This window comes from Eumetopias jubatus, unplaced genomic scaffold (assembly GCF_037043125.1).
Source record: "Eumetopias jubatus isolate StellerSeaLion01/CBP00866 unplaced genomic scaffold, mEumJub1_p1.0 scaffold_2, whole genome shotgun sequence".
NCBI classification, from domain to species: Eukaryota; Metazoa; Chordata; class Mammalia; order Carnivora; family Otariidae; genus Eumetopias; species Eumetopias jubatus.
Genome location: NW_028274808.1, coordinates 38,874,759 through 38,892,641, shown reverse-complemented (window position 1 = coordinate 38,892,641; position 17,883 = coordinate 38,874,759). Strand labels below are relative to the sequence as shown.

Sequence of the window (17,883 nt, the reverse complement as noted above, 5' to 3'; positions counted from 1 at the left end):
TTTTTCTTGTGAAGACCACATACTAGTCTCACACGAAGAACTCATTTTCTATTAATATGACTTCATCTGTCCTTTTTGGGAAATAAAACCTTATTTTATTCTTCTAAGAGAATCCCCACGCTCCCACTACATTTTTTTTTCTTCTGGATGATTTCCATTACAAAGAGCTCCCATTTTACCTGAGACTTCATCTGTCTGATTCATCTAGGATGGAAAATACCCTTTCTAACAGACTATTTTGTATTCCCAAATTTCTCTCATGTGGGGATGTGGCTTGGAAGTAAGTGGTGAAGAGTGATTCAGTAAATATCACCACACCACGCTTATGTTATCAGCGTCAGTACTAGATTATAGAGTTGGCTGGACTATCATCTGAAGATATAAATTCCTATGTTATTACTGAATGATCTAGACGGCCTCTGGTATAGAACAATAAGGCTAAGGATTAGAACGGATAAAAGCTAAAGAGATAAATGAGGCAGGGCTGGTGTTGGGGATAAAAATTCCATCTTTTTCCTAGTGACTGAAGAAATGTTCACTCACTAGGAACTTTTTTTTTTTGAGTCTGTACGGCTTGTACAATACTATGCCACTGGAGATACAGACACATTCCGAAAGAGCATATGTCTGGGAATATATTCATAAAATGTATACAAGAGCAACATATCAAGTGCCAAAGGAATAGGGCAAATGGTCAATACTACAAAAGTTCAGGAAGAAAATACAAATCAAAGCTAAGGCAGTGAGTGAAGGGGTGGTCTTTAAAAGGTAAAGCTGAGATAAAATTAGGAGGTGCTAGGGAGGACAGTCTACATGGGGGCAGGGCACAAAGCAGTTAAAGGTCCAGTAGCAGGAAAACACTTTCACTAAAAATTATTAAGCATTTAATATATCTATTCGTTTGTCACTTACTGCAGGAAAAAAGAAAGTATGACTCAATCTCTGCCTCAAGGAGATTAAACTAGACGAGAGACAAGACAAAGAGACATACATGTCGCCAGTAGAAAACAGGCCATGAGAGGTGCCAGTTCATGGTTCAGCAATCAATTCGGAAAAAAGCAATTCTGCATAGGGCATGGGTAGAAGGCAGTGGAACAAAAGAGATCAAGGCTTCAAACTCAGGTGTGTGCCACACAAGAGCTGTGTGACCTTGTGCAAGTCACAGGACCCAAATCTTTTCTGTTTCCTATACAAATGGCTTGGTAAGGTCCAACAAGACTCTCCGTTGTGGGGAGGATGAAGTCATTGTGGTGAAAGAGCTTGCTATGGGTGTCTAAGTTTCCACCCTTTCTCCCCTCCTCACTGCACCTACTCTTTTTCCTACAATAGAATGAGATATGTGGGGTGCTAGTGAGAGCAAAAAGGTAATAAAGGGAGGCAACTTCCTCCCGCCCTTTGTCCTCTCCCCACTCCCCCAGCTCTCAACCTCGGGTTCGGGAGAGTCACTGTGGAAGTGGGGTGAGGGCACAGAAGTCGGGAGGGAGGATCTGCTAACTGTAAACAGGCATCATCAGGAGTTCAGATCGTCTGGCCACCGGATTTCCGTGCCATACTGAAGCCACCCCACCCATGCGCCTGTCCTCAGCTTCCCCAGCTGTGTAATGGGGATACACCATCTCCTCCTCCCGCTATCCGCCTGACCTAACAGCGTGAGAAAGAGAAGGAACCCCCAGTTGTTGGCCTCCAGGCCCATCAGGTCCTCCTCCCACTTTGGCTTTGGCCTTTTGTACCGGCCCCACGTGACCTGCCCGGCCGGCTCTTCTCTCCTGTCCCGCCCCGCCCTCCGGCCTTTCCCGGCTCTCGGCACAGCTCTTCCCGCTCCTCGCCGGCCCCCCTTCGAGCCTCCCCTTCTCCCTCCCCCTCGCCTCCCTCCCAGGCTGTTCCCGCTCCCTCCCCCAGGCAGCCGTTCCCTCGCGACGCTTCCCCTCCCCCCGCGGCTGTTCCGCCGCCTCGCCTCCCCTCCCCCCGGCCGGAGCTCACTGTCTCCAAGATGGCGGCCGTGTCAGTTTGGGGCATCTCCGCGGTCCGGCCCGGGGCCCCGGGATCCCGGCTCTCTTCCCCCCCGGTAAGTAGCCGAGGAGCCACCGGCGACCGCCCCTGGCCGTCGAGCCCGAGGCTGAGCCGCTCCGGGGCCCGTTCCGCCGCCTCGCGGGGTCGGCGGGCCGCTGCAGGCCCCGCCGCGGCCTGCGCCGCCTCCCGCTGCTCTGCGCCAGGCCTCGGGCTGGGGCGCCGAGGCCGCCCCCTCGCGCCCGGCCGGCGCCCGGCTCCCCCCGCCCCGCGGCCCGCGCGCCGCCCGCCGGCCCGGCTCTCGCGGGCCCAACGCCCCCGCCGTCCGCCCGCCCGCCCGCCCGCCGGGCCCAGCCCCGGGGAGCCGGCGGGTGGGCGGGCGGCGAGCGGCCCAGGCCGCGGAGCCTCGGGCTGGGCTGTGTCGGCAAGCCCGCTCTCCCTCGGGGGCGCGCCCACAGCCCCGGCCCCACCTGCGCCCGGCCGCTCGCCGCCCCAGGCCGGGCGCGGCCCCTTCTGCCCGCGCTCCCGGGCGCTTGTTCTCCGGCTCCGGCCGGGTTCGCGGAGATCCGAGCGGGGCTGAGGCGGCAAGTGGGGGTGACAGGCTGGCGGGTGTTGTGGTGCGGAGGAGGCAGCACGTGTGGTGTTGTGTCTGTCGGGCTGTCAGCCCCTGTGTTGGGAGGGGAGGCGGCGGGCTGCCTGTCAACCTTCGGCCGGTTTGGACGGGAGCTGCGGGACCTGTCAGGCTCCTTGGGCAGCCTGCGTGCCCCAAACGCCTCCTTTGAACCGGCCTCTGTGGAGCTTAGGATTTGGAGGAGCCGGGAATGGGAGATACATTGCTCTTAACTCTTTCACGTGATTTCATTGTTAACTTAGTCCTCGGGTTCTGTTTCCATCTGATGGGAACGGCGAAGCTACCCGTTGGCAAGCGGCAGGGTTGTGCAGTTCCAAGTTTTTAAAGTTTCTCGCTCTTTAAAAAGAGAGCGCGAAGATGTGTTTGGGGGTGGGGAATGGAGACCAGGGAAGGACTGTCGGAAGCAAGTTGTACTTTCTCTCTAGCCGCTGGTGTACTTTCAGAGAGTTAAAGTTCAGGTCTGCAGGCGCTTTACTTTCGGAAGACCTGGAGACTGGTGAAAACCCTGGCCAGAGAGACAATGAGTAGCTGTCATTCATTAGTTTACCTGCGAGCATAATCAATTAGGACGTTCCCAGCTTCTTAAACTCAGATTTGTAGCCTCTCATGTAGTTTAGCGTTAATGTCTATATAATGAACGTTCTTGGAGTAATAAGACTATGATTTCTGTCCTCTCGAGACTCTCACCAAAATGAAGCATAGCTCTCTCAGGGGGGCTTCTTTTTAGTCAGCTAATTTAAAAATAAATCTTGGCTCAGGTTTGAGTGTTTACTTCAGCCTTTTCTTTCCTATTAGAGTTAATAGGACTGTAGCTTTCCTAATGTCTGTTAGTTTTCCTTTTGATTTTAACGTCAGTCCTAATACTTGCTGCGGGAGCCATTTTTCTATCATTGTTTATGTTGTAATGTAAATGCTCCTCAGAACAAGAACAGACGTTCTAAAAAAAAATAAATCAAGTTATATTTATTTTTTGGAAGCAAAGAAGTTAATTTGATTCAGAATTCATTATTTTGGTGATTTTCAAAAAGATGTGTATCTGCCAGATTCTTTTGTTTCAAAGAAGACTATTGACTTTGATCCTGAAGAGGGAATATATATATATGTGCTTGTGTTTTACTCATTAATGTACATTTCAGGTCAGCAATCTTGAATCTGTGAGATCTTTTTAAACCTCCAACAGGCAATATAGTACATTTGATATGTAGTGTGTGCATTTTTGAACCCAGTGATTCTGGACCTTTCTTCTGGTTTATGTGTAGCTTGGTTATGAACATTTTGACAGTTGTTTCTCCCTCTAGTATATCGAATATTAGTATTTTAGTTTGGTTTAGGAGAAGCTATCAGCATGTAATTCTTAAAATTTGAATTTGGATTTTAAAATTCTTTAAGGACTTCTCACTTGATTTTCAATATTATTTTTGTTTCCATTTAGAATGTTTACAGTAATGTACTTAAAATATGAACTTGATCTGTGTAAATTGTATTCTTTGTTTCTTTTAATATATGAAATAGTTAAAATTTTCTCAATGGTTTTTTGCCTTGTTGACTGTTTTTTTCTTTTTTGACTGTTTTTATGCAGTTTGAATGTCTGGAATTTTGAAAGATGAAAGATTCACTCTTACTTTCATTGCAGGATTCTTTCTACTAATCCAGATACTTGTTGAAGTGCTGAATAGGTTCTTGGGGAAAGATGTGAAGGAAGAGTTTCAGTTCATAGACTGGTGAGCAGAGATTGTGGAGTACAGAATAGTCAGCACCCCTCTGCTTAGTTGTAGTTTAAGGTCATTCATAGTATATCTCATCTTGTTTCCTCATTGTATCCTAATTATACATCTTTTTTTTTTCCCTTTTTACCCCAATGGTTTACATACATAACTGTTTTTGGAATGTTGGTAGAAACTTGTTAAAACTCTACAGGTGCTCAGTAAACACTTGATATTTGATTATCTTTAACGACTAGGATGTCTCAGTTATTAGCTTATTTACAAAATGCGACTTGATAGAAAACTGACCGTGTTTGTTTTTCAGGCATAAGATGCACATTTTTCTGCTGGGAAGGAGATGTTCTTGAGTTCTTACAACTTTATGAAGAGACCCATGTGTGGTGCTATTGAGAAGTTTATTGCGAAATTTAAAGACATTTCAAATAACAGGTTGTTTTGGTTTCTAAAGTAAAAGTGAGGAGGCACTCTGTGAAGGGGGAAAGGACTCAGGCCAGAAAACTTGTATGCTATGGTTAACTGGTTCCCAGCCTCCGAGAATGTTGTTTTCCATGGTGTAAAACTTACTCAGCATCAGGATAAGGGATAACGACTCTATGGATATACAGAATCCTTCACCATGGTAAAACTCGCTAACCCGCTGTATACGGAGTGGATTTTGGAGGCCATCAAAAAAGTGAAGAAGCAAAAACAGCGTCCTTCAGAAGAAAGGATATGCAATGCAGTGTCTTCATCCCATGGCTTGGATCGTAAAACTGTTTTAGAACAATTGGAGTTGAGTGTTAAAGATGGAACAATTTTAAAAGTCTCCAATAAAGGACTCAATTCCTATAAAGATCCTGATAATCCTGGGCGAATAGCACTTCCTAAACCCCGAAACCATGGAAAATTGGATAATAAACAAAATGTAGATTGGAATAAACTGATCAAGCGGGCAGTTGAGGGCTTGGCAGAGTCCAGTGGCTCGACTTTGAAAAGCATTGAACGTTTTTTGAAAGGTCAGAAGGATGTGTCTGCATTATTTGGAGGCAGTGCTGCCTCTGGCTTTCACCAGCAGTTACGATTGGCTATTAAACGAGCCGTTGGCCACGGCAGACTCCTTAAAGATGGACCTCTTTATCGGCTCAACACTAAAGCAACCAGTGTGGATGGGAAAGAGAGTTGTGAGTCTCTTTCCTCTTTACCTCCAGTGTCACTCCTTCCACATGAAAAGGATAAGGTAAGAGTGGCATATGCATCAGTGTTCATAGAGCTGATGATAGAGCATGCTACAAAGTCACATTTCTAAGAAGTTATGTAGAAGTTACATTTAGGTTTTGTGTTTGGGGACTTATGGAATGATCACCTCTGGTTTTTTATTGATGAGTTGTTAGAATTCAGTAGATACCAGTTGTCCTTATACTTTGAAATATTTGATGTCTTGAGTTTCAGAGTGTATTGATGCACCTAAAAGAACATATTTAGATTAGAATTTAAAAGTAGCATTCAACTTGAAGGCTGTTCTGAGTTCTTATAATATCTTACTGCTGGAAGTTGATGAGCACTGCTAAATGTTGGAGGCTTGGATTTGAAATAAGCAGGTGACTCTAAGAACCTCTCTTTTTCCTTTTTTTCTTTTTGTTTTACGTTATCATTAGGCAGGAGTGAGACTGATTCTCCTGACCCATAGTAATAGCTAAGCAAATTTATCAGTTCTTATTTCTGTTGTATTCTAACTTTCTGTCATGTATTCTTTGCATAGGATGAAGTCCTAAGTGTTACTGTTTATGACGGGGTAGCTACATGGGTCAGGAATAAAGTATCCTGTATTTCTAAAGTTCTGTGGAGTTGTGAGTTTTGATACACAGTGGTATACCTTACTGTACTCTGTGTTTCATGCTGTTATTTTATGCAGTTGAAAGTACACTAAGAAACAGCAAAATATGGCCCTTAAATAGATATTGGGGGATGAGGAGAATTTTGTTAGTAGCAGTTTTTTACATTGACCTAGTGTCTTAGCTGTAAATTTATTTCAAGTGTTCTGAATTGTAGTTCTGGGGAGAGTGGTAGTACAGATGCACACTTTAGTATACAATAGTAAAATAATCTTTATCTTGCCTAAGATCATGGAAGCTACTTCTAGGTTGAGAAGATTGTAAAGTTAACATTGAATGTATTTTAAAATATTTGAGATTCAGTCTAAATTTATTGCAGTTAGTAACCCACCTATAGATTTTTGTTTAAATAACAATTGAAAATTAACAGTATTTTTCTTTGATGAAGTTTTTAGAGATCTATTTTAGGGTTCAATTTTCCCTGTGAACTTTGAAATAGAAACATTATCTTACTGTTATTAACCTTGAAATGATTCTGATAGAATGGTTCTTTGTCATTTGAGCATTTATTAAAAGTGGTATTAAAAATTCAAGGTGGACAGGTAACTAAAATGCTTTATTCTGTAGTTCAGTGCTGTTGTAGAACTCTTACTGTAAGAACTGTTTCTTGATCACATATGGCTGAAGTTAAAAGTATGATTGATTCCTGAAATTGTTACCAAATGATCTATAGGTTAACTACATGGAAACAGGAAATAATTTATAGTTTACAGTGAATTCAGTGTTCTGTGAATTGAGTATTATAAATTCTTGTTAGAACACCTGGGTGCTTGCTTTTATTATAGTATCCCTTGCTTGAATTAGATATTTTAATTTTTAAAAATATTGGCCATACATAAAACGTCAACTGTGCATATTTTTAAAAGGTAGCCAATATAGTACACTATGGGACATATCTGAGTCCTGTCACCCTAGGATTTTACTTTTGAAAGGGATCTTGAGAACCATCTAATCCAACAATTCCTACTTTGCAGCTGAGCTGAGACCTCTATATTAAAAAAAAAAGTTTAATCCAGTAGAGATTTGCTGGTTTACTTTGGTTAGAAATTATCTTTTTGGTTATATTATCTTTTTGGTTACAGTTATATTACATAACTGTAATATATAGTGTTATTAACTGAAGTAACTAAATTTGGAGTAGACACTTAGGAAAAATTGAGTTTCATTGAATTGAGACTTCTATATATGTGTACTGGTCTGAATTGAAAACTAATTTTATGATATCTATGAAATTAGAGTTGATGAGATCTGTTATATATTTTTAAATAGTCTTTCTTTCAGTAGTGATTTTCCTGAGTGTTTCCTCCAAAGATAGGAAAAGCTCACATTCGAAATCATAATACAGTGAAGAATTATTTGTTCTCTGAACAGATTATATAGTTTGCTCTTTATATTGTATTTTATTTACTTTCCTTTTTTAAAAATTGATTGGTTTGGTAGGTTTCATAGGTTATGAACCTAGATATTCTCAAAAAAATTATCTGGAGTGGATTTGACAGTGATGGAGAAAGGAAAGTGTAGGCCAGAAGTAGTTTCACTTTTAGGCCTTAATTCAGCAAAAGGTTATTGAGCACCTGTTGTGGGCCAGGCACTCTCCTTAGAACTGAAATGGCATTATTTCAAGTTCCTCTTTATTTTTTTCTATATCAGTTTTAACTTTTATTTCTTTGGGATATCAACCTTTGGAAGGAACTGTAGAACTGTATGTTAGATTTTCAGCAACTGAGTGGTTTTTGCTACTTTTGGTGGGATCAGCTGTGTAGAAATACTGTATTTTTAAGAGTTTTTGTGAACACACTTGAACTTAAGTGTGTTTTCACATTGATAAATAGTGAGGAAAATCTGTGGGATACTATGATTTAAAAGTTTTATCCACATTGTAAGGGAAATTTCTGAGCTACCTTTAGGGTTGTGGTAGTTTATGGTGACTTTGTTTAACTTGATATGTTTACCATGTGCCAGGCATTACTTTAAAGCTATACATGTATTAACTTATTTAATTCTCATACAACTCAATGAAGTAGGTCCTGTTATCTTACAGGTGAAGAAACTGAGGCATAAAAGAGGTTTAGTAATTTCTCGGAGTCACAGAGATACTAAGCGGCAAAGCTAGGATTTGAACTTGGGCAGTCTGGCTCCAGTCTTTATAACAGCTATACCTACTGCCTCTTGGGGGTTTGTTACATATAATGCCTGTCACTGCAGTCAAGTACACAATTGTGAATGTTCTTGGTGTTAACTTCATAGTACATTCTCTAATTGTAAAAGGACACATTTCCCCCTAACTCCATCTCTTCACGGTTTGTGTCTTTTTCTCTATGATAGACTGGATTTTAAAACTGGCTTTGAACCAGTGGTAAGAATGTATCAGAAACCAGAGATTATGAAAAATCTAGTTTTGTATACCTGAGGTCCATAAAAAATGGTTTTGTCTACATGACTTTTTTTTTTCTTGAAGATAAAGTCTGTGCTTATTAATTTTCAGTTTATCTGTTACTGAAGTTTTCTGATTTGCAATCTGGGATTTGTTGCATGGCTGCAATAGCATGCTTTCATTTGGGAATTCAAAATGTTGCTTTTCCTTGAATTGTGGCATATAGATGAGAGTGATAGTGTGAAACTGGCTTAAATAACAATTGGCCCCTTGCAAATTTCTTTCCTTTTGAAAACAGATTTTACTGTAAATTATTTGTTCATTTGTTTCATTTATTCATATTCAGCAAACATTTAGATGTCTACTATAACAGTGAATTTAGGATTCAGGTCTTATTGAGGATTAAGGCTAAGAGGCAAAATAAATGTTTTTGGGGTTCTTTTTTAGTTTATAAAATATAACTTTTAGTTTTTTACAGTGATTGTGTTCATAATAATTAAGTGTTGTGAATCCCTGAGAAATAATGAGATGTTTCTTGGGGGAGGCTGTATTATTTGAGATTGTGCTGGTTTGTATCTTTAGATACTGAGTCTTGGAAGGAACCTTTTTCACCTTGATTTCAAACTTTTGGGTTCATTTTAACACAGAAAAATGTACTTGAATATATATTGCTTATGTTCCATATTACTAGTCCAGAAAACTGTACTCTTGTGATAATCAGCTACATCATTAAAGTGTTATTCTGTTGAATAGTGTTGTGGAACATTTGCTGAAGCATTATAGTTGGAAAGGGTAGAGAAAGTATTGTCAACCAGTGTTATTGTTTAGGTAATTACCCAGCTAGGTAACCTGGAGGAGAAAGATCAAGTGATAAATTTATAGCCTTTTTAAAATAAGTTCTATCTCAATACAGTAGACCCTTTGTAGAATCCAAATTATTTTTGTTACTGGAATTTGACATTTTAAATTCACAGAATAAGTGGGGCTTTGATGTAGAGATGTGAATTTGGGAATATGTTTTCAAGTTACTGAGTTAAGAATAATAAAGCTTTGATTTAGCTATTTGGAAATGGCCTTTATAGTAAAATTGATGCTACGTCATTTTTTGGTGACTCTAAATGTTGTGGGCCCTGAGGCAAAGCTGGCTAGAAATAAAAATTTGTTACTAACAAGTTATTGAGGTAGGTTAAATATAAATGTGGTTAAGGAATTGACTTTGTCTCAGCAGACTTAGTCTTATTAAAAACCCAGAATTTTAAAAATAACTCAGAGATATATTTGTAATGCGGTACAATCAGCTGTACAGGCAATTTTTGATCTTCTAGTTAGCCTATGAGCTGTGTGTGTTTTGGTTAATTTTCAGCCCATGACATACCCTGAAAGAAAATTTGATCTACTAAAGCAGCCTTTGGTTTTCCATTGCTAATCAAAACTTCTATACCCAGCCAATGCACACAACCTAGATATTTTTCCTATACTTTTGACAGTAGAACTTTACTCTTTCCTGGACTAACTTCTAATAAATTGATGAAATAAAGGGAAGACATTAAAGAAGACGTCAGATACTATAAATTGCTTCGGGAATAGGGATCTAGAGGATCTAACTATCTTGACCTTTCTTTGCCCTGTATCAGTAGGCCAAGGGAATGTAAGCAGTTGCTTATAGAAACCTATTAATAGCTAACATTTGTTAAGGGCTAACAATGTGTTGAGTACTGTTCTGAGTGCTTTAACATGTTTTCTTATTGAAGTCTCAGAGAATTTTACATGGTTAAATTTTATAGGTGTAGTATATTTATATAATAGCTATTTAATAACATTTAATAATATAGGTTTTCATTATGGCTTCTCATAAAACACCAAATAGAAAATGAATGTATGCAAAATGCATTATCTTATCCATGCTGCCTGTTTTTTTAGTTCATCCTGATACAAGGGCCAGTATTTTTTTACACTACATTTACCTTTAATACTATGAAAGCAGATAATAGGACTTTTTCTCCTCTTATGTAGAACATTGGAGAAAGTATATTTTCTGCACTGACTTGGATCTTAGCTATATAAGAGGACTGAATCTGGTTGCCAGGTTGGTTGGTTAAAATAGAATTAAGTTTTTTGTTCTGTTTTTAGTGAACTGAGAAGTGTTAAAATTACAATAATGAATACTTTTGGTGTTCTGATTTAAACATTTTTAAAGAAACAAATGAATGTTATGTGTAGGAATTATTAAGAGCCTCCTCTGATAAAGTTGTTTACCAATTGGCTGCTCATGGGTGGAGTCAGTTCACAAAGGATCTGCAGCAGATGAATTAGACCTGTAGCGACCTCACCCTTCTGCTTTTCCCAGCTGGAGCAGGATTAGGACTCATTGAGCTGCAGCTGGTTCCCAGGAAAATCTAGGCTATTTCTTCTGGTGTTTTCCAATAGTTCCCAACAGATGGCTTTCGTCAGCACTGTACATAACTCTGTAAATTCAAGCCCAAAGAATTACTTTCAACTTCATTAGGGAACAGGTGAAGGAACAGTTTGTAGTATGGCACTATTTGGTTAAGGGTTGAAATTAAGCATGGGGATTATAGTAGTGTAGCATTTAGATTTGCAGAATGCCATTCTGGGTCAAAATGGTTTTTAACTGCCAGCAATAAAAAAAAAAAAGACCTGCTAAGGAAAAATAAATTTGGCTGTGGTGTTGAGTAAGGTATATTTTATACTTGGATTATATTATGCTTACAAAGTATAGATAAATTATTTGAAAAAAAATCTTTTATAGAATTTTGAGCAAGTAGCAATCTTGGATAACAGTGTTTCTAATCTTATTTCAAATAGAGAAATTGAGGGCCCAAGAGATTTAAGTGTCTTCAGTGCTGCACAGCAAGTTAATCTGGGAGAAACTTCTCAATTCTTTGCTTTTTTTTCATTAAGCTGTAGTACTGCTTTAAAGTATTACAGGGTAATGAGTATAAAATAATGTATTGCTTAATGGAAACCATAGAATAAACCCTGGTTTAGAGAATTTTGCTCGTTTTTATAACCACAGATATGTAAATCAGCTTGTTTCAGTGTTTGAAGATAGCTATACATTCTTGAAAGTTGAAACAGTTTTTAATTTTTTTGGAAAAGACTTTTTATGGCTCAAATTAGAGGAGTTAGAAAGTTGTCTTATTTTTTTAGCTAAATATTAGAAGAACATGTTGAGCTACCTTAACGCTGGAAGGGAAAGTACTCTGAATTTTGGGGGAAAAAAAAAGTCTGCTTATAGTTAAGTCTGATTTTCAGAAAGTCTATAACATAGACCTCTGAGGGACTTGGATAATTGGTTAGAATTTAAAAAATTTAGGACTGAGATAGAAAGGTACCAGCCTTTCTATTAAATAATGAAGTAATTCTTACCAAAGGCATCGGGTATGGGGAGATTAGGAATGTAGAGTCTACCCTCATTGTTATGTATACATAGTCTTGGTTCTGGGTGATTTGTAATAGTAAACCTTAAGAGAAGGCAGCAGACAACAGATTTTGTCTGTCTTTTTTTGGCCATTGTGTCAGTTCATTTCTACATTTACTAATGTAAAATTTAGCAAATACATTAGAATAATGGCAAATAAAGGTTAAGATTGGGGACAGTTATTTATAAAATAATTAGGTGGTTTTAAGATTATTGGTAAATGATGTAGAAAGAAAATCTGGTAGCTAAAAAACTTAAAATCTTTGTGTGAAAGAAGAGAGCTGATTCCTTTGCCATTTACCTTTTGTGCAGAAGAGGTAGATTCCTTGTGTGTCTGTGGGGGGGGGGGAGGGGGGTTATCATGCTTATATTATAGGCTGCTTTTTCCTCCAGGGAGTTGTGAACTGTAGTTGACCTGGAGAGCTGCTGTTAAGTGTTGGTTTTCAATTCTTTCTGCTTAGTAGAGTGCAGGTTTTTCTTTTTTCTTCATTGGCTACAGTGAAGCATTTAACTCCTGAGTTTTCTAGAACCTGTAACAGAATCCTTAGAAACATTATTACATTTTTTTGTGTGTTAAGCCTGATGCTGTGCTTTAAGATGGCTTTTCAACTTTTCTATTGGGGACATCTTTAATCTGATTTAGGATTTAGATCCTCTTTTATCATTTTCCTGCTTTAGTTATTTCATTTCTTCTTATGCCAGTTTTTCTTTAAATTCATAACATAAATCTAAAGCCCTGTTCTTTCTAAAGCAGTGGTTCTTGACACTATATCCACTTTAGAACAACCCAAGGAGCCTCAAAAAATAAACCAGTTAAATTAGACTCTAGCAGATCTAGGGGGCCCAGATTTCAAGTTGTTTTGTTTTGAAGCCTCCATGTGCATCAAATGTAGAGCCAGGGATGAGAACCACTGCTCTGACAGAACTGGCTGAGGGAATCAGAGGACAGAAGCAGCTACTTTTTGTCTAATCATTGCAATTCAGACAAGTACGTGAAACAACATACTTCACATCCACTCCCATGAACATACTTTGAATGAACCCAGGACAGTGTACCCATGGAAACCTAAATTTTGTTTTATCTTACTTCCTGACCATAACTTCCCTAATCTTCCACCTTTCTCTCCTACTATACCTGGTTTTTTTTTTTTTTTAATCTCATCAGGGTCTCATGGTATATATTTTGGAGAAAGTTCCATGTGTGAGTTTGATGGGTGAGCCCCTCCCACCACTATGCTGTTTTTCTTCTAATTGCTTGGCCTTATGGTTTATCACCTCAGTTACTTGCTTTACTCCTCTAATTGGCAAACCCCAACTTTGACATTAAGCCAACCATTTTTCTCTCTCTGCTCCTATATGGGACTGTTTATCATTTTGAAGAAAGTTGCACAAACCATGTGGTGGGATGCCACTTACAAATTTGTGGCCTTTAATCAGTTCTGCTTTGGGATGTATGTCTGTGTCTTGCGTCTGTTCTCTCTGCAGCAGTTCAGTATTTCCTCTAGCCCTTTTGCTTTTCTCATTGTCTGCAGACACTCCCATATTCTCCTTCACAGAATGGATTCTCTGTGGCCATATGAGCTCATTAAGTTTATACCCCTCCTACACTAACCTAAATATGTCTGTACTTATTTTTACCCTCTTTGCTACCTTTTCAGAGGATATGAGAGAAGAAGTGTCTTGTCTAGAACTCATCTCTCTATGTTCTCTCCTGTCTCAGGGGCCTTGTCCCATTAATAATATTCCTTGTCTTTCCACTCTTAGCCCCCTTAACATGGGGAAGTCTCTCCCATCAAGTTAGAATAAAAACAGAAACACTGCTCGAGATCCTTCTGTACATCTACACCCTGTCTCCTTTCCTTCATTTTGAAACTTCTTGAAAAAAAGTCTGTATTCATTCCATATCTTTTGCAATCTGCCCTTTGGTTCTAGAGCACCATTTGAAACAGTTCTTGTGTACAGTTTTCAGTCTTTCAGTTACCTGACTTTTCAGCCCCATTTGTGCCTGTTGACCATTCTCTCCTCCCTTGACCTTTGGGGTAATTCTTTGCTAGGTGTCTTTCCTGTTCTCCATCTTTCTGGCAATTCATCTTCAGTTTGCTGGCTTTTTATCGTTCGCCTGAATCTTGTATGTTGAATTCCTTAGGGTCCTGTTTTTTTGTTTTATTTTTTGAGAGAGTGGGGAGGGGGGAGGGGCAGAGGGAGAATCTTTTTTAAAAAATTATTTGAGGGAATGAGAGATCACTAGCACTTGCAGGGGGAGGGGCAGAGGGGGAGGGAGAGGGAGAAAGAGAATCTCTCAAGTAGACTCGGAGCTGAATGTGGAGCCCCATGTGGGGCTTGATCCCGCCAACCCCAGTTCGTGACCTGAGCTGAAACCAGGAGTCAGATGCTCAACTGACTGAGCCATGCAGGTGCCCCCTGCCACCAAGATCCTGTTCTTTGCTTGCTTCTTTTTGTCTCAACCTTCTGAGTTATCTCTAGACTTAACCTCTGCTGTACTAATGACTAAATTTATAATCCATATCTCTCCTTTGAGCTTTGGGCTTGTATATCCCACAGTGTAGTGTCTTGGTCACTTCAAATTCATGATGACCCAGATGGAATTCATCACCTTCTAACTTGCTCTTTTGATTTCTTACTGTGGTATGAGACATTGCCATTGCCTTTGATTCCTAAAGGAAACTTTGGTGTTATCTTCTACACTTGCACTTCTTTTGGATTCACTTCTAGTCCATCCCCAGTCTTTTCTACTTCTTTAACATCTCTTTTAATTAACTTCTCCATTCCACCTGCTACTCTTAGTGCAGGTCCTTGCCATTTCTCTCCGGATTTGCCTTAGTAGTTTCCTCACTGGTGTTCCTTCCTTCAATATCATCTCCCTCCAGTTCATATTATTGCCAAGACTGATCCCATTATGAAGTGATTACGAATACAGGCTCAAGAACCAGACCATCTGGGTTTGCATCCCATGTAGGCACCATTTGCTTTATGACCTTGGGTAATTTGCTTAATGTTTCTTAGCCACATTTCTTTCTATAAAATGGAGATAATACAGTGTCTATCTCAAAATGAAGTTTCGAAGATTTAATGAGTTAATATACATCAGTGTTGTCTAACAGTGCTTTGTGTGATGATGGAATGAATATTCTATATCTGTGCTCAGTATAGTAGTCAGTGGCTGTAATGTGGCTATTGAGCTCTTGAAATGTGGCTGGTTGATGAAGAACTGAATTTAATATAATTGTAATTTAATTGAAATAGCCACATATGGCTAATAATTACTGGATGGTACAGAATACATAAAGTCCAGTGCTCTATAAATGTTAGCTATTATTATCATCTTTCTAAAACTTACTCCTCTGCTCAAAATCCTTCAGTGCCAAATTTTGTGGCATAATGTATGTAACTTTTAACCCCCTTTGCCCCATCGTGTTGCTCCAAACTTGTCTATTGCTCCTTCTTCGTATGCCCTCTGTGTTCTGTTATACTAGTGGTTTTCAAAGTGTTGCCCTAGGGACCAGAAGTAGCAGCAGTGTCACCTGAAAATGTTTGAAATGCAAATTCTTGGGCCATATTCCAGGCCTACTGAATCACAAACTGGGGGGTGGGGTCCAGCAACTTGTATGTTTATAAGCCCTCCAAGGTGATTCTGATGCATGCTAAGGTTTGAGACCCACTGCACATTCCAAACTACTTGTAGTTCCTCAGATCCACCTTGTTTCTCTTGTTTTTCTCCTATCTGGAATGATTATCCTTTCTCTTTTCTTTTTTTTTTTTTAAGATTTTATTTATTTATTTTACAGGGAGAGACACAGCGAGAGAGGGAACACAAGCAGGGGAGTGGGAGAGGGAGAAGCAGGCTCCCCACTGAGCAGGGAGCCCGATGTGGGGCTCGATCCCAGGACCCCGGGATCATGACCTGAGCCGAAGGCAGACGCTTAACGACTGAACCACCCAGGCACCCCTATCCTTTCTCTTTTCTTTACTAATTAGCTCTTATTTATAGAATCTTGCAGGCTTAGTTTAGGCATATCCTCTTTTCTATTTCTTTCCTCATTATTACTCATCCTGCTTCCAGGTTGACTTAGCTCTCTTCATGCCCCTGATATCCTGTACATGCCTCCTTCATAGCCCATTTTACATTGTATTGTTGCTTTAGCCTGTTTCCCACTAGACAGTGAATTTAGGATCTTGTTTTTCATCTTTGTATCCCTGTCTACCTGGCACAGTGTCTGGTATGCTTTACAAGTATTTATGGAACATTTTCAGGTGCCAACACGGTGTAAGTCCTGAGTAAAGGAGATACAGTCTCTGTAATTAACACACGTAGTGATAAGTGCTCGCAGAGGAGGGGGTGGGGAAAGTTAGGGAAGTCTTCTCAGAGGAAGTCACATGTGAGAGGTTAGTGAGGTGGGGAAGCAAATGGGTGGGGTGGGAAAGAGAGTGGTTCCTGCAGAGGGAACAGCACGTACAAAGGCCTAGAAGCAAAACATTGTAGGCCCATAATAAATGCTTAATTGAATATGAATAAAGAACCAAATCACATGTCTAACTTTTAGATCTTGGTTTTAGAGTCACTACCCTCCCCAGCAAACACTAGTTAGCATTTTATGTTTCTGCATTTTGTTAGCAGCTTTTTTTTTTTTAAAAGATTTTATTTATTTGAGAGAGTGCACAAACAGGGAGAGGGGCAGAAGGAGAGGGAGAAGCAGACACCCCGCTGAGCAGGGAGCCCAATGTGGGGCTCCATCCTGGGACTCTGGGATTATGACTTGAGCCGAAGGCAGACGCTTAACCCACTGAGCCACCTAGCTGCCCCTATTTTTTTTTTTTTAAAGATTTTATTTATTTGAGGGAGAGAGAGAGGGCGAGTGAGAGAGCGAGCACATGAGCAGGGGGAGCGGCAAAGGGAGAGGGAGAAGCAGGCTCCCCGCTGAGCAGGGAGCCTGATATGGGGCTCTATCCCAGGACCCCAGGATCATGACCTGAGCCGAAGGCAGGCGCTTAACTGACTGAGCCACCCTAGTGCCCCAGCAGCTTTTATTCTTGATATCATGCTTTCTTTGAACTGATGGTAAGGTGTGATAGGGTAATCTCCAAGCCAGCAGGATACATTTGAATATATCTATTTGCTTGCCTTTCAATGATAGAAGATAGGATTGGTTTTATCTGAATTATTCTGCAGGGCGAGTATACATTGGTGGTACAGAGGTAAACGCATTCCTCTTATTGCTTAAGAATAGGCCAAGATTTTTAAAAAAGCAACTTCAAACTTAGAGTGTTGACAAAGCATATCATTAAGAAAGCTGACAGTCTGCCAGCATTACAACCACAATTGTTGGTACTTCTTTTTTTTTTAAGGTTTTATTTATTTATTTGACAGAGAGAAACACAGCGAGAGAGGGAACACAAGCAGGGGGAATGGTAAAGGGAGAGGCAGGCTTCCTGAGGAGCAGGGAGCCTGATGTGGGGCTCGATCCCAGGACCCTGGGGTCATGACCTGAGCTGAAGGCAGACGCTTAACAACTGAGCCACCCACGTGCCCCTGTTGGTATTTTTGTAGTCCCTCTTTCTATCGGCCCTTTTGCCCTTATTGCTGCCGTCCTAGGCTTCCTGTTCTCATTATCCCACTGTTTTAAGAGTATCCCCAAGGCTACTGTTGGGAGCTGTAAGCTCCCAACTTTGAGTTGCACTTGAATACCTCCTTTTGTCTGAATTTTACTTGTGTAACTTACTTTCTTTTCTTTCTTTCGTCTTTTTTTTTTCTTTCTTTCTTTCTTTCTTTCTTTCTTTCTTTCTTTCTTTCTCTCTTTCTCTTTCTTTCTCTCTCT

The 17,883-nt window shown here is 40.2% G+C and overlaps 1 protein-coding gene across 2 annotated transcripts in view; it reads left to right on the top strand.

Annotated features, from left to right (window-relative positions):
* Positions 1–1,985: 1,985 nt before the first annotated feature.
* The window catches only part of KAT6A (lysine acetyltransferase 6A), a 109,220-nt gene continuing 93,322 nt past the window's right edge, over positions 1,986–17,883 (top strand). For both annotated transcript variants that reach the window (XM_088020971.1, XM_088020970.1), the window contains exons 1-2: positions 1,986–2,065; positions 4,667–5,578. In XM_088020971.1, the coding sequence (XP_087877097.1) occupies positions 4,979–5,578 (600 nt within the window). In that variant the 5' untranslated portion in view covers positions 1,986–2,065; positions 4,667–4,978. The remainder of the gene's footprint in view (positions 2,066–4,666; positions 5,579–17,883) is intronic.